Source organism: Gavialis gangeticus, unplaced genomic scaffold, assembly GCF_001723915.1.
Source record: "Gavialis gangeticus isolate Ggan-Ray unplaced genomic scaffold, GavGan_comp1, whole genome shotgun sequence".
NCBI classification, from domain to species: domain Eukaryota; kingdom Metazoa; phylum Chordata; order Crocodylia; family Gavialidae; genus Gavialis; species Gavialis gangeticus.
In genome coordinates this window covers 10,014,495-10,040,501 of record NW_017729013.1, presented here as the reverse complement: position 1 = coordinate 10,040,501, position 26,007 = coordinate 10,014,495, and the positions used below count along the sequence as shown (strand labels likewise).

General features: G+C 48.5%; 1 protein-coding gene across 4 annotated transcripts; it reads right to left on the bottom strand.

The window, feature by feature from the left end:
• Window positions 1-1,782: 1,782 nt before the first annotated feature.
• On the bottom strand, window positions 1,783-25,782 carry STYXL1 (serine/threonine/tyrosine interacting like 1). Of its 4 annotated transcripts, none has more exons than XM_019511494.1 (10): window positions 25,723-25,780; window positions 24,645-24,797; window positions 16,895-16,956; window positions 13,183-13,303; window positions 12,775-12,831; window positions 11,861-12,006; window positions 10,201-10,346; window positions 7,717-7,814; window positions 5,486-5,595; window positions 1,783-2,479 (listed from the first exon to the last, which is right to left on the bottom strand). In XM_019511494.1, the coding sequence occupies exons 2-10, from the start codon at window positions 24,733-24,735 to the stop codon at window positions 2,348-2,350; spliced, it is 963 nt and encodes a 320-aa protein (XP_019367039.1). In that variant the 5' UTR covers window positions 24,736-24,797; window positions 25,723-25,780; the 3' UTR covers window positions 1,783-2,347. The 4 variants fall into 4 exon arrangements, with proteins under 4 accessions (XP_019367039.1, XP_019367040.1, XP_019367041.1 ...); XM_019511496.1 differs by having other exon boundaries at window positions 2,395-2,479; window positions 5,411-5,595; window positions 25,723-25,782; XM_019511497.1 differs by lacking the exon at window positions 5,486-5,595 and adding an exon at window positions 5,411-5,485 and having other exon boundaries at window positions 2,395-2,479; window positions 25,723-25,782.
• Between the last annotated feature and the right edge of the window lie 225 nt (window positions 25,783-26,007).

Genomic DNA, 26,007 nt, shown 5'->3' with positions numbered 1-26,007 from the left:
CCGGGGCACGCGCTCGCGTCCGGCCGCGTCCAGCCGCGGGGGGCGGGGCCGGGGCCGGGGCCGGTGCCAGTGCCAGTAGCCGAGGGCGAGTGTCCCGACAGCCTGGGTCTGGGGGCCTGTGGCTCACGCTGCTGCGGCCCTTGAGGACAGCCCTGGGGTAGCGAGTGGGCGCGAGCCCGGGAGCCGTGAGCCCTTGCTGTCAGGCAGTGGCACGAGTCACACGTCTTGTGCGATCAGCCCGAGGGCAGCTTGGCACGACACACGTGCGCGGCGGCAGAGCAAGGTTGAAACGGCCGCGTGGTGAAAGATCGACTGGAAGCAGGTGCTACAGAGCAGAGCCCCTTGAGCAGCTCGTTGCTGCTGCTGGGCCAGAGAGCACCGGCCGGGCCCTGCCCCCGGGGCTGTCGGTGGGAGGAGAAAGTAGCAAGTTGCTGCTGGCTGGACTGTGCCTGGCCGGGGTTGGGGGGGGAACAGCCCCTCACCTCAGGGCTCCCCCAGCTACCCTGGCTGGGATACTGGGGGGAGCCAGGCCAGGCCCAGGCCCCTTGACAGTGGCAGCAGTAGCTGCCGGTTTCGCTTTGCAGTAGCTTGAGCTGGAGGGTGGGAGCCCCCTCGCCTCCTAGTCTTGGCCTGGCTCCCCCCAATACCCCAGCCAGAGTAGCTGGCAGGGAGGGAGGGCGTGTGGTGAGGGGGCTCCTTTCCACTCCCCTCCAGCTCTGGCCGGGCAAAGCCAGCCCGCAGCTCTGTGCTGCTTCCTTCTGCTGACAGGCCCAGAGCTGGGGGGCAGGGCTTGAGCATCCCCACAGCTGACCAGGGCTGGTGCAGGTAGGCTCAGATTTCCCAAAAGGTAAATGTCTGTTGGGGGCAGGGGGTGCTCTAACTCATGGTGCTTTTTATAAAGTGCCATGAGTTACAGTGCATCCCCTAAATGTCTGTAGGTATCTGTAGTTACCAGTGATCCTGGTGTGTGTGTTGGGGGGAGATGGGTAGGACCTGATCCCAGCTGGGCAGGGGAAGCATGAATCCCACACTGCCTCCACCTGGCTGGGATCAGGTTCTGGGGCCCTACACTGCCTCTGCCTGGCCCTTGCCCAGCCAGATTTGGCCTTTGGGGCTCATTACCCTCACCCAGCTAGGATTTGGCTTCAGCTGGGCAGAAACAGTGCTGGGCTCCAAGGCCTGATCTCAGCTCACGGGGGTGATGCAGGGCCTGATCTGGCCTATGGACTAGACCCACACCATTCATCTGGCCCACGGGCCAAAAGTATGAGCACCACTGGGATAAACCATTATAGCTCCATTAAAACCTGTAAAGGGCTATACATCAGATGAAGAGCTAACCCATGAGAAGCTGGACTGGTGTGAAATATTAAGTTATTACAGTAACACTTCTTCAAAAGAGTCATCAGAATCAGAAAGAACAAAATTGTTAAGTCCTTATATAGAGCTATCTGCAGTGAATGAACAATGCAGCCAGCACACGTTTGACCGACATTTACAATATTGGTGTTTGATTGAGGTCACCCAGTTTTTACACATCATAAACATCTCAACAGTCACGAGTTAGGTATCTGCATTTAGCAAGAATACCAAGAGAGAAATCTATCCCAGACCAAACACTTATGGAGGTGGTAAAAATATTCTGGCAGAGACCTCTCAAAATCTTTGAAGATTCAACTAAAGAATGAAGATGCACAGTGAGATGACTATTCTGTATAAAGCCTAAAAAGCTGCTGTTTCTGCTGTAAAGAACTGACAATGCTCAGAGGGAGAAAGACCATATTGACTTTGGGCAGGGCAGGCTTTAATTTGTATCTCATATATTAGGAAAGGATCTTCAAATACAACTTCTGTGCAAAAAAGTCTGACTACTACTGCAGTGTGAGGATCCAAACAGAAGGCTGGGAGATGTACAAGTTGTGACTGAAGAGACTGAGGCCAAGCACTGAAGTCAATGGGAGACAGAAATGCACATGAAGGCATGGACCCTGTTACTTCCTGGGTGTTTGAGAGGATGTAGAAGTGATTATCTGGGACGTTAACAATCCATGTTTGCATGTTTTTGAAACAGTTGTGCTTGCTAAAGTACCCATTGTCTTTCCCAGGTTGGAGATCAATGGACAGCTTTTCAATGGCTTCATCTGATGGAAGTAAAAGTTGCAACAAAATGGGTCCAAACCAAAAGTCTTTGCTTATATACAATTTCCACTGACTTTCAACATGAACAAGCTTGAATATGGTCTTCAAACTTTGACTCAAAATGATGTAAACAACATCTGGTGACACATGGCCTAAGTTCTGCTGTGACTCAGACAGAAAGGCCCCTTTGCCCATTGATTGTTCTCACTTAATAATTTGGTTCCGAGATATCCGTGATCACAGTCCTGAAGAGCTTGCTTTCCCAGTCTGACAGTTGCTGCACAAAACCCCGATTTGGCCTCATGTTTGTTTTGCATTGCAGGACATGATTCCAAGCCCTCTGTAAATACAGATAAAGAAAAGGAGATGTGTCAGGACCTTAGTGAGAGAACACTCCCCTTCCTCCACCCCCCCCAACTTCTAAGGATTAATATTGTTGCTTTATTTTATCATGGAAGTGCCTAGAAGGCCCAGTGGTAGATGCCTCATAAAAACATAGACAAAGACCAATGATTATATTAAAATCAAGGACAAAATTCTCTACTGACAGCAGAGGACTATAGGATTTGGCCCTCCTGTATCAAGGAAAGAGAGGATCTTGGTATGCCTCCCTAAATACAAAACAGCATAGCATCCTATTGACTAAACATACTTGTTAAAGTAACATATCTGAGATGTATTTATCACCCATGGACTCCTAGGCTAACGTGAATCTCTCCCAAGTCCAGATGATTCGTTTTCCTGCCCAGTCTGAGTTGGTTTATCCTGTACTGTTTTGGTGAACCAAAAGTAATCCAATATGGGCCAGATTCCAGAGAGAATGGAGGTGTAGGTATTTACATGGAAAAGTTTAGCTTGGTTCCCTGGGAGTAAAAATAGAATAGGAACAGCACTGCACCGGTCTGGTGAATGGTAATGCTGCTAATGGGACCCACCTGCAAACCACAGATTGGTCCTGATTTCAAAGTCTAAATTCAGTCACATGGAGTGATGCTGGATACAACTAGTGTCAAATCAGTGGTCAATGAAGTAAATGTAATGTAGTCACACTGTAGCCCACACAGTTGTATATGTATTCCCTCCACATTATACACAGCATAGGAAGCTACAGACACATACCAAGGCACTGGACATAGTTTAGATCCAGATCTGAACTTGCAAGCAGCTCTTTCTCTGATGGGCTGAACTGATATTCATATTACTATCTCTGAATGGTGCAACTCAGGCCTCAATCTACAGTACACATCATTCTCCACTGATCAGACCATAGGTCCATCTTGCCCAGTATTCTGTGCCATGCAGCGGCAGAGAGTGGATGCTGAAAGGGAGAGCGAACTGGGTCTGACCAGGGTTTTTCCCACTGTTCCTCTCTCACTTGCAGCTTCCAGCATTTAAGGTCTAGGAAGTTCTAAGGCTGCAGCAACACAGCACTGAAATTCTACTTTGGATTCCTGGGTTTGATGGCACTGTAAAATGCTGCTGATTTCTCTCAGTCATAAGGGAAAGAGCAGCCAAAGAGCAACTATTTGCAGCTGCCTACCTAGTGCCTGGACTGGCACTACAGGACATGGCACAGCACTGATTTATAATGACAGAGCTGTCCAGCCGTCCCAGAGTGAAGATCACAGCCATCTTAATTATCTGTGCTGGGCAAACTGTTACGTGGCAAGGGTGTGTTGCAGACAGTGCTGCACTTTACTCAGGCTATACCACAGAAATTGCTGACATAAGCCATTCTCCCCACATAAAACCAGAATGTCCAGTAGCAATTGGACTGTAATAAGGGTTGCTTAATGAGATTAAAGGTGAAATGATAGTGCATGGGGGTTTTCCTTGATCTCTGATTCTGGGGAGTAAGGGTCTAAATTCTCCAACCTTTGGTCCTATGAGTAATCACAAAAATGAGCCCCACTGACTTCAGTGGCTCTACTCATTCATTAATTGCTCGTGAGTAAGGGTCTACATGTCCTAACATGCAGTTTCTATTTAACACTCCTGTCTCCAGGATTCCTGAAGCCTTGCTAGAGCTTTTCAGGACCTCTGTCCAAATCAGACAACGGATTTTATTGAAAAATAACTTGAGTATATTATACTGCTGCCGTCCAAACACTGAGGGGATTTGTCTATCAGAATATTCCCATAGGAAAGCTTCATGGAACAGGACTCCGGTGCAGATCTAATTTTAAAAGCTGGACAAGGTATTAAGACAAAGCCATTGATCACAATGAAGGGAAATGGCAGTTGTCAGCCTTTGACTTTTGCACTTTGGGTGCAAGAACCTACAGTAATTTAGTAGGGCTCAGCCTGTGAGGGAGCAATAGTGAGAGGATGGTTATCAGTCCATGGGAGCAATTACATCCATATTGGTAGGGTAGCTTGGTAAGAATCGATGCCTGTGCTTTGCATGCAGATAACCTCTTCTGTGCTGGCAAAATCACCCCACAGTTCCCCTCTGACATGTATCTTGGTAGAACAGACCTCTTCTTGTGTTGCAAGTACTTACACAATCAGTTAAATGGCTAGACTTGTGCTCTACTTCTGTACAGTCTGTATTCACAACTCTGTGAGCCAGAAAGAAGTCTCCACTTTTCAAACAAGACCAAGATTTTTATGGGGGCTCCTTCCAAAGACAATGGCAATTGCCCAGGGGGAGATCAGCTACCACATATCCTGGCCTATACTAAGAGGGCAGCATAAGGTATAGACAACTTCTGCAGAATACTAAGACACTTTGAATGCACTGGGATAGGTCTTCAATCTTGTACATAGTGGGAACTCCTTATCTTTCCCCCATTATTTTGCTGAAGCTGTACAGAACTATGGCATTGGAGGTACTTCCCCTTTAATGTTTAGATGCCTATTCTACATCTCCGTATAATAACCAGGGGACGGGGAAGCAATGTGTCGTTTATAAAAAAGCCATGCTGCTGAGTCCAGGTTTACGCCAGAGTTTTACAAGGTGAGCCAGACCTTACCACACCCCTCAGTACTGAGGGACAAAGCTGGCTCATGGGAGCCCCCACAGTCTCTTTCTCATTCAGATCCAGGAAACAGGAGTTGCTTGGATTTTAATCCTTCCAGTCAGCCATAGTTGTTACTGGGGTTTGCTAGGGAACAGTACTTTTCTCACATTCTGCAATATATTATCACAGGCCTATAAATCAAACCCAGGCCTCCTCCTTGACATTATAGATATGTCTCTGTCTACACTGTTTTATTCATTGGGTACTCTGCATTAAATCACAGGTTGTGTTGCTCATTACTGCAGCACCTCAGAAGGCTTCAGCAAACGATATGCTCAGGAGACCCAAGAGACTCTCTGTGGGAGGTAGAAGTGTTGACATACCTTTAAGGGGAAAAAGGATGAATGCATGAGGAAGGCTATTACTGCTGTGCTGCTTCGACTTATACCCAGGCCAGAGAAAACCAGTACTGCTCCATGAGTAATCTGAGTATCTAAAAAGAGAAATTCCAGCAAGAACTAATGTCTTGAAAAGTCACATGCAGAGAACCTTGCCCACTTCTTTTAAAGTGAACTTTTGATTCTGAGAAAGGTGCCAGGCTAACCGTTCCAGAGACACAAGCTTTCTCAATCCACTAGATACATATAGGCAGGCAGTATCAGAGCAAGGTTCTCTACCACTGCTCCATAAGTTTGTTTTCACTAGGAATCATCTCTGCACTTAAACAGAGCTGCAAAGTTACCAATCAGTAAAAGGCATTGCAAACCAGTATCACCATTGTCAGAAAACTGTGTCTAAGGCTTGCTTATAGTGACGGATCAGTTGTGGGCAAACATCGCTTGTAATAGATAAAAGACTCTTTAACCTTTACATGGAGGGATCACTGTGAAGGACAGTGGTGGAATTCCACTGTCACCCCAGTCTGTCTTCTAGGACTACCAGTGGGGAGTAAGTGAATATAGCAGTGGTGGTGTTTTAACTGGGCTGTAGATAACTGTTGTAACAGGGCCCCTACCCTATTACTGAGGGGAAGAGGGAGCTCAGGGTCATCTGGCCAACCAATGCCCCTTGAAAAGACTTACAAAGGAAACGAGACCTGAAATAAAATGGACACCTGCCCCAAGTGCAGGTGGTGATTGACAGACCTAGGGTGGAAGTAGAGAATCAGGTGACTCAAGAGACAGACTCATAAGCTGAGGGGTGGACCCAAGGGGAGTAGTTTGGCTATAGGAGCTAGGACCAGCAGGAGGCAGAGCCAGCTTAGATGTCCTGCAAAGGAAGGACTCTGCACTGCAGGGAGGTTGGAAGAAACTCTGTACTGCAGAAGATAAATGCCTTGAGTCTTTGCAGTAGTACTATCACAGGGTGGAATTAACCCCAGCAGGGGAATCTGTTGTTTTAGCAGAAGATGCTCATGATTTTGCTTTGTATCAAGACTGGAGGACTGGATGTGGCTGTAAGGGGAGGTTCTGGAAGCCACCGAGGTGCTGCGGGGGCGTCCCATGCGGGGCACTTCCAGGGCTTCAAGTCTGGTGGGCTGCATCGGGCAGAAGCACAAACAGTTCAAAAGCAGGACTGCTGTGTATTGTAGGACTGTGGTACCACACAGCAAAGATTGGGGATGCAATCCCAGCCTGCAAGGGTGAATCCATGGATCAAAGGGTCCAGAGCTCATGAGGGCAAAACCAAGGGCTGAGGGGCCCAGAGCCCAAGAGGGTGTGAGTGAAGCTGGACCCTGGGAGCCTATGCCCCGGTACAGTGGACCTCAGGCACAGGGACCACCCAGCTAGAGTAAAGTGGGCTAAATCCAGGGAGCCACAGCCCAACCAAAACCCTGTTTGCTGTCTAGGGGCAGCCTCCATGTCAAACAATAACATCGAGGTCTGGCAGGTGGGATAACAGGGTGGAGTCCAGGTGGTGGCCAGGAGGGATGACTTTGTTGCCCCAGTACTGGGGTGCATTACACTGTCCACTGGAAATGACTAAAGCTAGCAAACTCACTTGGCTCAAGTTCCCAGTTGTTCTTCAGATGGTCAGTCATTCCTAACCTATGTCAGATGTGTGCCCATTGCCTAGAGCTGAAAGGCTCTATATCTTAATCTTCTTGCCCATTCAGAGGTCTTTGACATCATCTGACACCTTCTGACAAACAGGAGGTGATAACTTTGCAATGACAGTTCAGTGACTACTTATCTGATCTATTGTTATTTCTAACTGAATTAATTCTGACTGGAACATGCTGTTATTCCTTTTGCTGCACAAATGCCTGAACAGTGATCCTAACTGCTACTCAGGACCAGGTTCTGACACCAGTGAGTGTACTGGGTGGTGAGTAATTCCATTTCAATATTTGGGACCACTCACAGAGCAGGATACTCCTGGGTGAAGGGGCAGAGGGAGATTTCAGTCTGGTTCATTCCAAAATCTTTGCTCCTTCATCAGAAAGGTTTTTGGTCCACAACAGTGCACCGTCAGTGAGCAGGGGTGTTTGAGAGCAGGATTCCTAGTGTTGAAAGATACTGAACTTCAAGTCACTGGAGCTGTTTGTTTGCATATTGACATAATATCTGCATGCAGCTGAGACTTCAGTGGTTATAGCTCAAGATGCACCTACCTATGAAGTGACAAATATTGGGAAAAAAGGAAAACAAATCTGCATCAGGAGAATCCGGGACAGAAATATGAAGGGATTTTTCATTTTCTTCTGTGAAACTGAAAAAAGAACATATAGCAGATCTATTAAATGGGCCAATAAAGCAGTTTTGCACATTTCTACTTGCTAGAGCAAGTTAGTAAGTTATTAAGCAGCTGGGTCCTAGCACCAACCTGTCCACCTGTCTCTGACTCAAATTGGGTTAATCTACCCCACAGCCTTAAAACAGTTCCTGACTGCTGTCTTAGGAAAATAAGAGCTTTTGATTCTTATTCTCATAGTACGGATGGTCTGTAAATAAATCAAGCTGCTTTCTGTGTATAACCAAAGAGTTTGAATATTTTCCCATTTTATACCACATATGTATTTATGTATTAACATGCCTCTGTTCCGTGTTCTCTCTGGGAGGTAGAGGACGGCAAATACACTGAAAATGAGTATTCCTTTGATTCATGCATTTTGGAAATTTTCCTCCCAAAATATAATGATCACACACAAAGCTGTTTCCTGAGGTTTCTTACTTCACAAGGCATAAAACACTTCAGTATCTCAACTCATCAAGTAAAGGATGCAAAGCAATAAAAGAAGAATGTTCCAAGCTGGAACAATAACATTGGGTGTTTGGCTTTTTCAAGCTCTGTGACTTGTTCATTAGCTCAAGTGCCTTGTCAAATAGCTTTGGTCACAAGAATAGAGTAAAGTAGTGGTGTCAAACATACACCCTGTCTGATCTGCTGGGCTACCAGTGGGCCATGCGAAGTTAGGGAGTATGGCCTGCTGCAGAATTCGAGACCCTTTGCCCCGGCTGGCCCTGGCCATTGGTGGCCAGCTTGGCTCATTGCTGTGACCCTTGGACTTGCTCTCCCAGATTCAATGCTGCTGCCAGTCCACTGGTGGACCTTTCCCCAGACTTTTTGCTTCCTCCAGACCCCTTGCCACTGCTGCTGGACCTCTCACTGCCCCCTGAGTCCCTCACTGCCACTGCTGCTGTTGCAGTGGCTACAGCAGCTGCCCCTGTGCCCTGCACTGGATCCAGCCCATGAAAAGCTCTGTGGTCAGAATCTGGCCTGGGGCCCCAGGTATGTTACATACTCCTGCAGTAAAAGAAATTGGGACAGGGAGAGTAAATGATGGTTTTTAAATTTTCTTCTTAAAAGTTGCTTCAGGATGTTAATATTAAGTTCTCAGTGAAGAGTGTTGCTAAATGTTGAAATTCCACTATTAAACACCACACTCTTGCCCTACATCAGGGATGCTCAACTCTCAACCTCCAGGCCAGATCTGGCCCACGGAGCCATGTAAACTGATCCACAGGTCTCCTTATAGGTCTAGAAATTTGGCAGTGGGAAAGTAGTGGCAATTACCAATAGGCAATGGGAGAGTCCCTGTTCCCCTGCGCACCTCCTGGAGTAACAAGGAATAACGGCCATAAGTTGACTGAGAGTAGGTCCAGGCTAGACATCAGGAGGCATTACTTCACGGTCAGGGTGGCTAGGATCTGCAACCAACTTTCAAGGGAAGTAGTGCTCGCTCCTACCCTGGGGGTCTTCAAAAGGAGGCTAGCCGGAGTCGTTTGACCCCAACACTCTTTCCTGCCGATGGCAGGGAGTCAGACTTGATGATCTGCTCAGGTCCCTTCCAACCCTACCAACTATGAAACCATGAAACACTGCCACAGCTCCCCTGCCATCAAATTTCCAAGCCCCACACAACTGGATTAGCCCTAGCTGGGCCAGCCCCACATGAAGGGGTCAAGCCCTGTTCCCAGGTAGCTGGATTGAGCTGGGACCTGATCTGATGATGAGGCAACAGACTGGCCAGGGCCCAATACAACTGCATGGGTGTAGTCTGGCTGGGGCCTGATCCAGCTGTGCAGACACAACCTGACCAGGGGCTGATGCAGCCATGTGGGGACTAAGGCCCAATGAAGACACATGACCAGACAGGGCCCAATGCAGCCAAGTGGGACTGGGCTCTTGCCAGGTCATTCCTGAATAGCTACCTTGGACACTGGACCCATGCAGTTAGATCAGACATGGTCAGGCTGTTTAAGTGTGTGGCTGGATCAGGCCCCAGCTGGGCCAGGACCATGCACCAGATACAGCCTGTGGATGGACCTGGGACTGCTCATCTGGCCTGCAAGCTAAAAAGGCTGGGCATCACTGCCCTACATAGCATCATTCTTTCCAAGACAGGGTAGGCTGATGTTGTAATGCATCTTTGCTTTCCCACCTTTGAGGTGCAAATGCCAGAGCAGGAAGTACTGAACTGCTCTGGAAGTACTGAACTAAGTTCATGCCACTGCTTCTTGCCAATCTGCTGCTCTGGTGAATAAGAGCCTAAGAATACACAGTTTCTGCTAAGAGGCTCTCAAACTACATTAGTTGGCAGTGTTTCACATGCACACAACCACTGAGGTAAATCCAACTGGATATTTTGACTTACAGTGTTGCTGTGTCCTCTGAGATGTTGATTTGTGCTTTGATCTTCAGATCTTTCTGAATCTGACGGTCACAGGCTTGCCTCAAATTGCCCATATATAGCTTAGCAGGCAGTATCTCTACTGGATATGGCTGAAAGTCTTCTAGTTCCTGCAGAAGAGAAACACAAGAATCAGTAGAGAGTGAGGGCTATATTTCTACTTGCATTCACAGTCACTTTGAAAGTTCATAAATCTTAGCATTGATTGATTTCTTCTAATGATTCAGTCAGTGGTCCACATCCATATTCAATAACAGTGATTTGTTTAATCATTTGGACATTATAAGAAATGACAGTCAACACTAAATATAGTAAATAAAGTTAACAGTGTCAGAGCCGTGGTGGCCCAGGTTGAAATGGCATTTCAACATAAGATAGACTATGTCCCTTGTCATATGTGCAGGAACAGTGACACATCTGATTCACCAGTGTTTGAAGATGACTTGTTTCAAAGCCAAGTGAAATCACTTGCCAATTAAAAGCGCTGCACCTATGATTGCATAACACAACTCCACCTCGCTTCTCCTGCTCAAGCAAGACAATTTTGAGTGCAGCTTAGTGGCCTCTGGTTTGGGAAGCATGACGTTAAGGACAACATTTTATATCCAGGCCAAGAGCAGAAGGAAAGAGTACTGAGCTAGTGACTGGCATCGCTGCCCACCACTGAACGGCAACCAGCACTGGGCTAGAGCACAACAGCTGCTTAACAGAACACATTATAAAGGAGCTTAGGGCAAGAAGTAAAGGAAAATGTGGTATCCAGCAGAAACTGCAGAGAAAATGTAGGGAGATGGAATGTTATAGCATCATCATAAAAGAGCAAAACAGAAACATAAGGCCAATTTATTTTTTTTTCCTTTGCTGGTCACCTTGTTAAGCAAACAGATGACACTGAAGCACTGCCCAGGCCTGTGCTGCATTACTGATGGCTTTTGTTAAAGACCCATGTATTGATGTGTCACCACAGACTTTTTGTAAAGCCCTGCCCAAGATGTTGAAAAGATGATGATGATAATTCATAAGCTAGGCAGGATCCAGGCTGATCACTATTTGCAAAATAACTCAATATACTTCAGGAGATAAATCAAGTGATTTTGGGTGATGATACTGTATTGAAACAATACATCTGCATTTACAGTGGCATCCTTCATGAAGAAAGGCAGGACATATCTGGGACTTGTCAGTTGGGAAATGTTTTTCAGAATGAAGTGTGCTGTTTTTAAAATAACATGATAATATCTCAGATTCCTGTAACTTAAAAGGAATTGGAAAAAACATCTTCTGTTTGTTATAATTAACTTCACCTTCTGTTTAGTGAATTTCATCCATATTAAATCAAGTGCCCCAGATTGTTTTCATGAGTTTTTCCACTTAGTAATAGAGAGAGGAAAACCAGTGAAAAACAAATGAACATGGTTGTAAAAGAACAGTAATTAGCAGGGAGACTCAGGTGCAAAGGTACTATCAGAAATGATTTATAATTCCTTTTCTGAAGTTGGTTAGATACGAAGTTGATAGAGTCCCTTTAATTATTAATAGACAATTCCCTGGCATTAGCCAAATACACATGAAATCATTCTATTCATAGGACAAAGTCCTGGCCCTTCTCATCTAAGAAGCTCACCTGAGGCATCCAGAATATTTTCTGAGTTCTCAAAAAATGATAGCAGGCAGAGAAACGTTCATATCCACCTTTCAGGATGCGAACTGGGTGATGAGTAAACTGCTCTAAGACTCTGGCACATTGGACGGCAGTGCCTACTTCAGCATCTATAGACATAAAAAAGCACGTTTCCTGAAGGGAAATGACAAGGAAGCTAGACTTCGAGTGCCTGGGCTGAAATCCTAGCATCGCTGATGTCAATGGTGACAATTCCTTTAATTATAGAGGGGCCAGCTCTGAAGGACCCCAAGGGAACTGTTAAAAGTTACACTAAACTCCCCAGATACTGTCGCTGTACAATAACAACTAGGGATATCCTGTATGCACTGTGCACCTGTTGTCTGGAGAGCTACCTTTTTCCTATTGTTCCTTCAGGTCCTTTTTTTTAATGGGAAACATGACTATTCTTCCTCTGGTGCCTTTGTAGGTCTAGGTACTATTTATCATCCTGTTAATTCTTTGGGGAGCACCCTGCAGTGAAACAAATTACAAGGAAAAACTACTATTCTAAGTAATTTATGTTAGGCCAGCAAACAAAAGGCAGAGAAGAAAGAGGGAAGTGCTTAGGATAAAATTCCCTTAGTTGATGTTTTGACCTGGTGGAGGGGGAGAGGAGTATGGGGATGCAGATTTTACCTGCAGATGCTTAAGCAAAATGCCTGACTTTGCACACAAAAATAGTTTCACTTATGTTAAGGACATACTTAACTAGTTGCTGAATTGAGATCACTGGCCCATTGAAAAATAGGATTAGAAGGGATCTTATGAGGTCATTTAGTCCAGACTCCCTCCAAAGGCAAGTCCTATTTTTTACTGTAATAATGTAAAGGATTTTTTTATTACCTTCAGGTTAATAGTCAAATAAAAAGACTCACTTTTGGAGCATGAAGAACTAGATTCATCTGTAGAGCTGTCATCAGCAGATTCAGTCCCTAAAAAGCAACAAGTAGACAGAGTCAACAGCATCTGAACCTGGAAGAACGGTCTAATTTCTACTTGAAACAAATAACTTTGTAAGTACAAATTTTTCGGATTGGAAACTAAGTCTGCCTGAGTTCCCTGAAAGCAGATCTGTGGTTGTAAAGTCTAGGACAGAATGTATGAAAAACAATGAGAGGCACATCACATTAAAAAAAAGAAAGGCAGGTGCAACTGAATGTTCTTGTTAAGCAATCTGAAATGGGTATATCTGATAAGGGTAAATGAGGAATAAAAGTTATTCACATACCCAGACAATGGGTTTGATAAGGTTGTAAGGATCTGTCTCTAATCAGTAAACATACCTTCTTCATCCTCCTCATAATGATAATCTTCCAAGGAGCTGGTTTTGCCATCGTACACAACACAATACTTAACGCACTCCAGCTCAGCTGATTCAGGTACCAGGTATTCTCCTTTGGGACTCTGGCAAAACCAGAGAAAAATCCCATCACAAGAGTGCTTCCCCATTTTTCTCTCAGAAATAACTCTAGTAACTTCTTTCAAGTTATGACTGAAGAGTCATGGTTCTCTTTTGGCTATCAGGAAGTCAAAGCAAAAAGGTTCACCCAGGCCAAACACCCCATTGGGTTAGTATAGTTAAGACAGAACAGCTTTTTTAGCCAACGGCAAACAAAAGAGTGATGTGACTATCATCACATCCACAGCCTTTTTGACTCTTTGGTTTGAACTAGGTATGCAACTAATGGCATTCTTCAACTGCAAGAAGGTGCACTGCTAAGTGCACAAGGCCCGTTATTGGGAATTATGTGTCTAACTCCCTTAAGTGGTTTTGAAAGTCTCAAACTTGATAAAAAGTCAACACTTCCAAATTTTTCATAGGACTCCAAAAGTTAGAGATGAAAAAGGTCATCTTATCCTGGCAATATGGTAGATTATTTAGTGCTTTGCCTTTATCTAATATTAAATAATTTAATGTGAATTAAGATAGTTCTCTACCTGTTTAGGCTAATGCTGTCTCATTCCAAAATGCCAAATCCTAGAATTACAGCCTGTGGGCACATCCACACATACAGGCACGTGCACTCGCAGGAACTCAAATAGGAGCAGCACAAATTTGTGCCAGAGATTTTTGCCTCAGTGCACATGCCCGGAAATGCACTCTGGTGTGGGGCAAGTTGTGTCACTTGAGGCAAAAAAACCCTGCCCAGTTCCTCCCAGATCTGCAGCCAAGGGGAGCTACAGCCCCACAGCCAGCACCTATGTTGGCCCCAACAGTATAAAAAGCTGCCCTGGTGAGCAGCTTGGGGAGCTTCTGAAACTCAGGCAGTTGATATCTAGGCACACTAGCCCCTTGTGCCAGCTGGACTGCTGAAGCAGCCCTAACTCAGAGTGGTCCCTGCACACTCTACAGCAGTCTGGCAGTGGGGGCTGCTGCCTGACTGTGACCTTCTGCCACCTGCAACAGCATCCATCCCCTTGGACCTGCAGCCCCAAGGCTGCATGCCTGCCAGACCTGGATGGGATGCCCCCACTCTGCCATTTGGGCAGCTATCGCCCAGAAGATGTGTTCCTTGCAGTGGCCCACTTTGAACTGTCAAAGCATGTCCTCTTGGCCCCAAATGGCCAAGAGGTCAGCCACCTTGTCTGCCCTCCAACTGGGTCCCCAGTGCTGGCCCTGGACAGGCTCCTTTGCCCAGGTCTCACCACTTGTCTCACCACCAGAGATCCTATTGTTCCCTGTTTAAAAATCACAAATTCTCTGATAAGAAACCCAAATTCTCTCATTAAAATACCCGAAATAGTGTTCTTTCGCTCTTAAAATGAAACACTGCTATATAGAAAGAGATCAGTCAGGCAATGTTTTATTGATATATTTACAAGTTAAAAACAATTTGGAAGCCTACCAGTGCCTCTATCATCATAATAAAATAACTTCTAAATATCTATATGCTTTGGCATTTACTTTTGGGGGGTTTGTCAGAAAAATCAGAGCTGCCCCTACCCCTTTCGCTCATGGACTTCCCCCTCCCCCCAACAGGGCCCACAGCTCCCCCACACATGGTCACAGCCCCCCCACAGGGCCCACAGCCCCCCCCCAACACACACCTCACCCACAGGACCCACAGCTCACCCTTAGAACAGCAGTGGCTATGGGGTGCTCAGGGTCTGCTGAGGCCAGAGCCTCCCCCTGTGGCACGGCTGGCCCCGGCCACTTCAGAGCCAGTGCCACCTGTGCCGCTTGTTGCAGGTCTGGCCCAGTGTGGTGCAGTGTGGCATGGCACAGTGTGGCACGGCATGGCACAGGGCTGTGCGCCTTCAGGTAGCCCCGGGCCACTCGGGCTGTCACCCAGGGCCTGGCCTTGCTCAAAGAGACAGCATGTCATGCTGAACCGGGCCCTCCCTCCTTGGAACCGGCCCGGCCTGATGGCACATAGGGCCCATAGAGGCAGGACCCGGCCTGGCGTGACATGGTCCCTGTGAGCACGGCTGAGCCCCGGGTGGTAGCCTAACCAGTCTGGGGCTGCCTGAAGGTGCATAGCCCAGAGCCACATCAAGCCAGGCCAAACCCACGACAGGCGGCACAGGCAGTGCTGGCTCTGAGGCAGCCAGGGCCACGCCGCGCCGCAGGGGAACTCTGGCCACAGTGGGCTCTGGGCACCTCATAGCTGCTGCTGCTGCGGGGGTGAGCTGTAGACCCTACAGGGGACCCACCCCCACTGACCAGCCCCCACTACTCCCACACAACCCACCCACATCCACAGCCCCGCCCCCACCCCCACAATCCTCTCCACCATGAATCCCTACTTACCAGGGACAGTGCCCAGGTCACGGTTTTGTGCCACTCCTGCTTGCCCCACACACGAACACAGTGTGCTAGGGCAGAATGGGGCACCATATAGATGCTCTGGCCTGATGCCAGAGCATCTCTGAAGGTCCAAGCCTCTAACTGCCTCAGGGAACAGTGGGGAACTGTGCTCTGTGCTGCTTTTCTCTGGGAGGGGGGGTTTATTCGATACCTGGAAATCCAGGTATCAAATTTTGAGTCTGTGCTGCAAATATGCAGTGTGGGGAATATCTTTTCATTCTCAGCGTGTCTCTTGCACCGTCTCAAACCGGTTTGAGACACTTCAAGAGGCACATACATGCTCATCCGGATGCGCCCTGTGGGTGCGGCTATATTTGCGCTTTAATACACATTAGCCTATTTTAATGTGCATTAAAGCATCATTTAAAAACCTATGCTATGTAGTTAATGCACATTAAGCATCATTAAAAAACCATGCTCTTTAGTTAATGCACATTAAGATAGGCTAATGCACATTTTCCTAGTACCTCGCAAAAAAGGGTGCCTACATATGAGCAGAGAGACTGCTTCAACACACTGTAATTCCAGCACATCAGAGCAGATTCAATTAATCCAGTCTGCTGGGGTATGACAATTACTACGCTCCAGCAGCCTCCTGCATCTTGTGTATCAGCATATCTCGTGCTTCAAAATGGCAGTGGGGGCACTTTATCTAAAGCTCATTCGATGAGCTTTAGACAAAGTGCCCCCGTCACCATTTTGAAGTACGGGGACGCTAATACACAAGATGCTCCAGGTGCTTTAATTAGAGTGGTTCTCAGAGCATCCTCCTCCCCTCCCCCACTCCTGGAGCATGTGTATAAACACCCAGAGGTGCTAGACTTTATGCACATTAACTAAAATGGTTTAATGCACATGAAGACACATCCTGTGACTCTTTCCTGAACCAGAGTATTCAGTCACTGGGTTTGATCTGTCTGCTAGGATATGGGTGTGCAAAATGCCCTTCAGATGAAAAGTAGGAGTTGCTGCTCTGAAGAAATAGTCCCTCAGAGAAGCAGACACTGGGCTTGCATTGGTGCTTTCTACTGCAGAAAGGCAGTTTTAGCTTGCACTCAGGGCTCGCTGGGGTCACATTGGTGGCATTGTCTTGGTGACACACAATTAGAATATTCCCTCCTAGCCAGAAAAGCAGAGCATGAAGACAACATGCATAAATGATATATCGATTTGAAAACACGGCTTACTTGTTTAACTCTTCTCGCTGTAATCACATGGCTTTCATTGTACTCATGCTTTCTACGGGCATCTGACAACAAAGAACAGAATGTGAATGCCTTACAAAATTCCTGGTAGTGCTGAAGCAACATTGTAGCCATGATGGTCCAGGAATTATGCACATCAGAACTAAAGAAGAGTGCCTTGCATTCAAAAGCTTGTCTAACTCTATTCTAACTACATTCAGCTGGTCTAATAAAGATATCACCCTAAGAAATTCTTGCTTCTCACATTATCGAGTTTGTGTACTATAGAATCTGGCTGCCAACGGTGTTCAGGCACTGACTTCAATGACAGAAAGAAATGGCTTATTTAAATAGATTGCGAAGAGGTCAACAAATTTCACAAACCCATCACACACGAAGTCAGTGGCCAATGCAGGTCTCCTGATTCCCAGTACATTTCCCTTTCCCCTAGATCCTGCTGTGTCTCAGTTTCACGGACAAACTGAGCGGAACAAACATTTCAGAGACATATGGAAAATGTGATCTTATTCTCAAAAGTAACCGAATATATGACTTCAAGAGCTTCCATGTTTAGTCTATCAATTCACTTTCAGATCAAATCAGTTCAGAGGCAAAAAGCTATTTGTTGGGCTCTCAGCCTTGTGTACTCAACTTCAGAGCTGATAATTGAGCCACATTATGTCTTTCACATATCACCACCAATAATAAAGATCCTGCATGACCAGAATGTAATGTTCTTGCAGTGAGGTTGGACAGAAATAATGCAGAGCAGGATTTGGCGTAGAAGTTTGAACTTATTAATGACACAAAAACCAGACCAGAATCCAGTTTTCTTTTAAGACTAAAAAATAGAAAGGAAGTCTCATGGTATGGATCTGTATGGTGTGTAACTCATATGCAAGTGGGGTGGATCAAAGTGAAGTAGCAGCTAACATAAAGCAGGGAAGCTCTCCTTCATCTTAAACTGTCTTACACCTTCTGATAATTGTTTTTTCTGCCATATTTATCCACACAGCATGTAAGGTATGACATTCTCCACCAACTTCAAGACATATCATTCATATTTTAAATTACATAATCTCTGAATTTGGTACAGAAAAATGAATTGGTTTGCATAAGGACACCACATGAGTAGCAACGGTCGCAGTGGGAACTCGGCTTTTTCCTGAATTCCAGTCCGCAAGATCATTCTGCCTGTTCTGTCTTCACTGTAAATAAGGGTGTGTTTATTACCGTAAGATAGTTATTCTGAGATAGTCATCTTGACGTGAAATCCTAGCAGAGATTGTGCCTTATGTAATGGGACCTAGCCCTGTCACTGTGGGGAGAAGCACGCCCAAAACAGATGTAGCTGTGCCACAGCCGCATGGACTGGCTGGACATCCACGCAGGGGTGCAGTGGCAGTTGACAGTCCCCAGCTGGGGAACTGTTCCCAGCTGTGGGCTATCAGGAACCCTACCACCCTGACAGAGTGGAAGGGCCTGCCCCTGTGGGTGCAGGGAGCTAAGAGCAGCCAGCAGCGGTTGCATGGGGCTGGCTGGGGTAGAAGCAGGAAGGCAGATTTTCCCTCACCTAGCAAGAGCTCTGCAGTGAGCCTGAACCCAGACCTGGGCTGCTGGGAGCACATCAGACTCCCCACCCAGAGAGAGCAGCAAGGACCATAAATAATGAGCATAGGTAAGTGCAACCTTTTGCATTGACCTTTTTATTGATTTAAGTTTCACATTTGTGGACCCTGGGCAGGGAGCCGGGGGCCCTGGGGAAAGCCTGTGATTCCAGTGGTGCACCCCAGCCAGCTGCCTGGGGAGGCCAGGGTCTGGATCAGTGGGTCTCCAGCAGAGCCCCTGCAGCTAAAGTAAAAGGGGTCAGGGGGCCAGCTGCACGCCCAATCCAACACACCCAGCAGTGCCCCTCAGGGACTGTGGCTGCCTTGGCTGTTCACAGCTGGTGCTGTGACTTGAATTTGAACTGAGGTTGCTGCGGACAAGGGTTGGCTGGAGCCCAGTCTTGACCACAACCATGGAGCAGGTGTTGTAGCTCCTGGTGCAGCAGCAGGTGGCAGCAGCCAAAGAGGCTTGCCTACTGCAGCTGCAGGTACAGCTGAGGGAATAATGGAGGGCAGCAGGAGGACCACATGGTGCAGGCCTGGAAGGAGAGTGCAGGGGTCTCAGCAGTGGGTCTGGGATCCTCATGGATGCCCCAGATGACCCAGTACGATGATCCAGAGCTCTTCCTGGAGGCCTTTGAGGGAATGGCTGCATAGGCCCAATGACCCCGGACCACTTGGGCACCCACACTGGGACTACCACTGATGGGAGATGCCCAGAGGGCCTATGGGAGGGATACTGCTGGCTGATGCCACCGATTACAAGGTGAAGGAGGCCATCCTCCACTGGTGGGAGATAGCTGAGGAGCTGCATCACCAGAGGTTTCACAGTAAGAAAGCCTCTGGAGCATGGAGTTCCCTGGGCAGTTAGTCCATTTGCTCCATGACAAGGTGCATTGGTGGTTGTGGCAGCAAGAAAGAAACTTGGGGGAAGTAACGGAGATGATAATTTTAGAACAGTTCATTTGGGACTTAGAAGGGGGCATCAAGGCATGGGTCCAGCGGCACCAGCCCCAGTCAGTATAGGAGGCCTGAAGCTGGCTGAGGACTTCTTGGCAGCTGGGTGCAACCTTGCCCTAGAATGAGGGGTCATGAACCTGGGATCCAAGAAAGCAGGGATCCCTCATTCCCAGGGCCAGACTGTGCTGCAGCCTCCTCCCCCCCTCCCAAACCAGTGCAGGCAGCCCTTGCTTCTGGGGCAAGCTGTCTGGGCACTATGCCCATAATTTCATAGTGCTTAGGGTTGGAAGGAACCTAAACAGATCATCAGGTCCGACCCCCTGCCCTGGGCAGGAATGAGTGTCGGGGTCATAACACCCCAGCCAAGGATCTGTCCAGCCTCCTCTTGAAGACCCCCAAGGTAGCAGAGAGCACCAACTCCCTTGGGAGTCCATTCCAGAGCCTGGCAGCCCTAACTGTAAAGTAGTGTCTCCTGATGTCCAGCCTGAACCTTCTCCAACAATTTGTGGCCATTCTTCCTAGTAACCCCTGGTGGTGCCCGAGGTAACAGAGCCTCACCCAATTTCCTCTGGTCCTCCCTGGAGAGTTTGCAAACAGCCACCAGATCACCTCTCAGCCTTCTCCTGTGTAGCCTGAATAGATTCAGGCCCTTCAGCCTCTCTTCGTAGGGCCTGACTCGCTGCCCCTTGACCATGCAAGTGGTCCTCCTCTGGACCCTCTCAATGCTAGCCACATCCCTCTTGAAGTGTGGCGCCCATAACTGGACGCAGTACTCCAACTGTGGCCTGACCAACGCCACATAGAGGGGAAGGATCACCTCCCTGGACCTGCTTGTGATGCATCTATAAATGCACGACAAGGTGCAGTTAGCCTTGCTGACTGCTTCCTCGCATTGGCAGCTCATGTTCATCCTGGAGTCAACAATGACTCCACGATCCCTTTCTGCCACTGTTTTGACAAGAGGGGTGTTCACCAGCCTACAGGTGTGTTGCTGGTTCCTTCTCCCTACATGCAGTACCCTGCAATTGTCTGCATTGAATTCCATCCTATTCTCATCCGCCCACCTCTGTAACCTGTCTAGATCTAGCTGGATTCTGTCCCTCCCCTCCAGCATGCCCACCTCGCTCCACGTCTTGGTGTCATCAGCGAATTTGGACAGCCAGCTTTCCACACACACATCCAGATCTCTGATAAAGATGTTGAATAGTACAGGCCCTAGGACCAAGCCCTGGGGGACTCCACTGCACACACTGCTCCAGGTCGAAAATGATCTGTCTACCACCACTCTCTGGGTGCAACCATCTAGCCAATTTGTCACCTATCTGACTGTGCAGGCATCAATGCTGCAGTCACTACAAAAGACTACCAGGGGAGTGTGGAAGACCATCTGGGGAAAAGAACCAGCCCCCAGATAAGACCTTGCCCCAGTGGAATAGATGGAGTACAGGTTTAGTGATGGGCTGCATCCATGGGAGATGGGGCACTCAAAAGAAGGCTTCTGCATTACAGTTGAGGCCTGGCTGGAAGGCCAGCGGGTGACTGCTTTGGTGGGCACTGGCTCCATGTGGACAGTGGTCCAACAAGAGCTGGTGTGGGACGCAGATTGCTGTCAGGCAATGAGCTGGAGCTGGTCTGCCTCCATGGCAGGCCCCAGACCTACAAAAGAGCCTAGGTACAGCTAACTGAAAGGGCACACCCACCAAGTACTAGCATACCTAGCCAGGCACCTGGCTCACCCAGTGTTGTTAGGATTGGCCCAGCCTGTGGGAATCGTTGGGCACACTCACTCAGTGGAAGGCACCCTGGTGTAAGACCGAGGCTGTGGGTTCCTAGGGGAATCTCAGCCAAACACAAATTCTGGAAGCCTGACCCACGTTTGGGAGACCAACATGGACTGGCAACAGGAACTGGAGATGGGACAGTTCACGGTAGAGCAGTCCCTGAAGATGGATTCAGACGGGTATTTGAAGGAAGCATCACCCCGGTCGAGGAAGAGGTGGCACAACCTGATCTAGTACAGATGATACCCCAATTTGAGGTAAAGGGCATGGGGGAGGATGTCATACCAAGCAGACCATGGGCGGGGGCCAAGAAATGAGGTCTCTCAGCTCCTAGTCCTAAAGAGGTGCTGCAGAGCTCTGCTAAGAACTATCCATAAGCTCCCTACTGGGGGCTACTGGATGGAGGTAAAATCAAGAAGTGCCTCTTAGATATGTTTTTTGCCTGGGGATCCAGTGGGAGGTAGGGCAGTGTGGCAGGGCACTGTTGGTGCCTGCCACTTTAAGATCAGATCCAAATAGCCAGCAGGTGCTTGATCGCGGCAGCCATTTTAGATCCCTGGCTGCCTATATAAACAATTAAGTTGGCTGCTGGCAGGCCAGGTAGTAACATTGCCTGGCTGTGAGGCTTCATGCATCATTCTGCAGGTGAGGGAGGAGCTGTAGGGGATGGCTTGGAGGCTCCTGGTTCTGGGCATGACCTAAAACTGCACCCTGCTGGGAGTGGGTGGCCTGGTGGAGCTCTCAGTGGCACGGGAGCCCCGAGGAAATGCCAGGCCAGTTACCACCCTGGTGAAAGGTGGGTTGGGGCACCTTAACCCCAGCCCCCACAACCAGGTGGGTCACCTGCTACTAGGGCCCAGAGGGCAGACCCCAGGGAAAAGAGTGGGGCTAGAGACTCAGATCTGATAGAGAGAGTACCCTCAACTGGTTGATGCTGGGGCTAGGACCAGAATGGTCAAAAGGGCCAGGGGTCATCGTGAGGGACACCCAGAGCTAAGAGGGCCTGGGGTTTTCAACTGGCCTTGGAGGTGAGGCCAGGGCCTGTATGGCCAAAGGTCCTGGGGGGACCACACCTGAGAGGGGAAAATAGTTTCAGGGAGCTAGATAGCCTGAATTAAGGCAGGGTAGGCTGCCAGAATGGAGGGATCTTAGAGGGGTCCTGATTAGAGGAGTGTGGGGCTGGCGAGATTAACATCAGCGGATGCCATCTATGAGGCATGGGCTGCTGTGTAGGGGAGGTACGGAGCCACATATAGTGCCCCCTGGCATCAGGGCAAGAAATGGGCAGCCTCCCACCTAATTAAGATCATGAATTAATTAATAACAAGGCATGGCAGGTGAGGAGTTGGGCAGTTGGCCCAGAAACAGGTGGGTGGGCCAAAGGTAAACTGGCCCTGAGAGGACCCCCTGTTACAGGCAGTTTTGCCAGTCCTACCCAGAGTGCCAACTAACACTCTCAAACTGTCCCCTGAAAGCCCCACTGGTTGCCATGCTGCTCACGAAAGAACCATTTGAATAGGTGGCCATGGACATCATGGGGCCATTGCCCCAAAGTAATGCAGGGTTCAAATACACTTTGGTTCTGGTGGATAACGCCACCCAATATCCAAAGGTGGACCCCATGAGGACAGTGACCATGGGCAAAGTGGCAAAGGAACTGCTTAAGATATTTACCCACATGGGCCTGCCAAAGGAATACTAACAGATCGGAGCAGCAATTTTTTGGCTCAGGTGTTCAAAGAGGTCTGTGCTATGTTAAGAATCTGACACCTTCAAACATCCATTTACAACTCAAACAGATGGGCTGACTGAATGGTTCAACCAGACCCTTAACAGTACGCTTAAAAAAGTTACCAGGTGAGACATGCAGAGGTGAGATAAGCCCTAATGTTCACCTACCAAGAAGCCGCCCAGAGTACCACTGGGTTTTCACTATTTGAGCTATTGTACAGCCACCACCCCTGGGGAATTCTGGATTTGATCAAAGAAGGTTGGGAACAACAGGAAGGGTTGGCTTGAAGTCTAGTACCACATGTGCTGGAGACAAGGGAGAGGCAAACGGCCTAAGGTAGGCAGGCTGTCAAATACAATCAATGGGCATGCAAGAGGCAGTTCAATGAGGGTGATCGGGTACTAGTACTGCTACCTGATGTTGCCTCCAATTTTCTGGCCTGGTGGCAACGGACGTGCAAGGTGATACGACACACGGGCCCAGTGGACTATGAGGTACAGCAGCTGGGCAGGCATAAAACCCAGCAGCTATACCATATCAACCTCCTAAAGAGGTGGGTGGATAGGGAGGCCCTCTTTGTTGCTGTAAAGGGGTGGGGGGGAGGGACCCCCTGAGCCCAGAATCAGACAAGTTTGTTCTGGAAGTGCCAGAACAAGGCTCAGGATGGCCTGTCAAGATGGGTGAGGGGGGTTGACGCATGCAGCAGCAAGCAGCCCAGCTGGTACAGCAATTCAGAACAGTATTTTCAGACCACCTGGGGAAAACTCAATGGGTGGAACACCGGATCGAGACCCCACCAGGTGCTATGAAAGATTGTACGGGAGGACTGGTGGCAGATCCGCCAAAAACTCCAAGAAACTGTGCACCGGGAGGTCACCTAGATGCTAGCAGATGGGGTGGTAAGAGTATCTAGAAGCACCTGGTGAAATCCCATCAGTATAGTCCCAAAAAAGGACCATGAGGTTTTCCACTGATTTTTAGAAAAGTTAACAGCAGTGTCTTTTGGTGCTTACCCCATGCCTCGGCTAGAGGTCTTGCTGGAATGGATGTAGCGGGGAAGGGGCACAGTTTATCTCCATCATAGACAGGTGTACTGGCAAATACCCCTAGCAGCAAACTCTCAGGAGAAAACTCCATTTGCCACTCCATGGGGGCTTTATGAATTCATTCAGATGCCGTTTGGCCTACATGGAGCAGCAGCAATGTTCCAGCACCTGATGGATAAGGTGTTGGCACCTCACTGGGGATATGCTGCTGTATATATCAGTGATATGGTAATGAACTTGGAGACCTGGGAAGAACACCCATGACATCTGATGGCAGTGTTAAATGGACTACAAGCTGCAGGTCTGACAGCCAACGCAAAGAAAGAGGGCAACAGGACACCCAATATTCGGGTTTCTGAGTAGGGGGGGGAAATGCAACCATTTGTGGATATGGTGTAGGCCCTAAGGGATTATAACGTGTCATGAACAAAAAAAACAAATACAGTCCTTTCTGGGGCTGGCCAACTATTACTGCTGCCTAGTACCTTGATTTTTCAGACATATCCAGAAGCTGGATTTTGACCAAAGTAGAAAGTTTTACAGCCATCCAGTCACAGTCATTATAACAAAAATTACCTTTTCACTAAGTGAATATGAAAACATACATCTACATTCTTGTTCACTTACCCAATAGGCAGAGATAGTTTGGCTCAGTTAACCTGGTGAGGTTCAAGATATTGTAAAGTTCAGTGGGTTCACAAAGAACCAATCCTGCCATGTTGCTGGGTGGATATAATAATGAACAATCAAAATACTCCAAGAAGGCGAGTCCTTGAGAATCTAAATAATATTTAAAATCACTTTTTTTATATGTTATATTTCATCAATGAATGAAAACAATCACTTCAGACCCTGGCTTGTCCTTTGGGCCATGTGGGATATTGACTCCATGAGGCAGTGATTCTCAACCAGGGTGAAGATTATTTTAAGCGGGTTGCAGGAAGTGTGAGGAGATAAACAAATACAGGCAGACTCCGGCTTCAGGAGTGAGGAGATAAGCAGAGGGAGGCAGGCTCATGCTCCCCCACTGCCTGTCCCTCTGTAAGGACATAAGCCCTGCAATTAATAAATTAGCTTTTGAACTGGGGTGCTGCTCAGTTCCCCAAAGTGATGCAGAGCAGTGCCTTGAGTGTGAAAAGGCTGAGAACCACTGCCACAAGGACTGCAGGGGCAGAGGCCTTAACAGAGAGAGAAGAGGCCAGAATTCATCCTGAAACACAATGCCACCTTCAGCTGTGGAAGATAAAGATGGCCAGTCACGGTCAGAGCATCTGAACCCGCCTGCGTGACCCCGGCAAGAAATGACAGAGAAGGATCCAGCTGCCATTTTCTCAAAATAGTTTGGGGGGGTAAATGCCCTCTGTGAAGGAACTCGCTATTCAGGGCTGCTCCTGGGTGGTGCCGAGGGTGGGTGCTCAGCAGAACAGGTCCAGGTGCCTTGCCCGGGTTGCTTGCACCTGCACCGGTGCCTCTGACCTGCCGCCCCTGGGGCAGCGGTCGCCATGGCAACCCCTCCCATGCCATCCTCAGCGGCGGTTGCTATGGCACCTATCATCGGTTACCATAGCAGCTGGACCAAACAGGGGGCCTGTCACCTCTTTCCCCGAGGCGTCCACTGTCCTGGCCCCGCAGGAGGCGATCGCTGGAAGAAGGACCCTCCGAAGCCACCCGGCCCGGCCCACCCCCACCCCAAGCCCGAGCTGACCGCCCGGTTCCTACAACACGCGCTCCGCGGTAACCTAGGCTAACGTCAGCGGGGAAGACAAGCCCGCTCCCCTGCAAATCTCGCGATGTCTGGGTGGGAGGTCTCTCGCGGCATCTCGCTCGGGGCCCGCTGCCAGGAGATCTCGCCTGGTTTGGCGACGGGATTCTCGCGGCTCGCGGTGTGAAGTCTCGCGGCGCCGGCGCGGCCCGCCCTCTCACTGTGGAGGTCGTTGGAGTCACAGCCACCCCCGCCATCGCCGCTGCCGCCGCCATGCTGTGCCGCCTC

Excerpts from the sequence above, each read along its gene's own strand:
- STYXL1 (XM_019511494.1), bottom strand. The coding sequence starts at position 24,735 with ATGGCAGGATTGGTTCTTTGTGAACCCACTGAACTTTACAATATCTTG. Across the intron at positions 10,347-11,860 it reads AAATATTCTGGATGCCTCAG|GAACTAGAAGACTTTCAGCC; the intron begins GTGAGCTTCTTA and ends TCTCTTCTGCAG. Across the intron at positions 5,596-7,716 it reads CAATATTTGTCACTTCATAG|ATACTCAGATTACTCATGGA; the intron begins GTAGGTGCATCT and ends TTCTCTTTTTAG.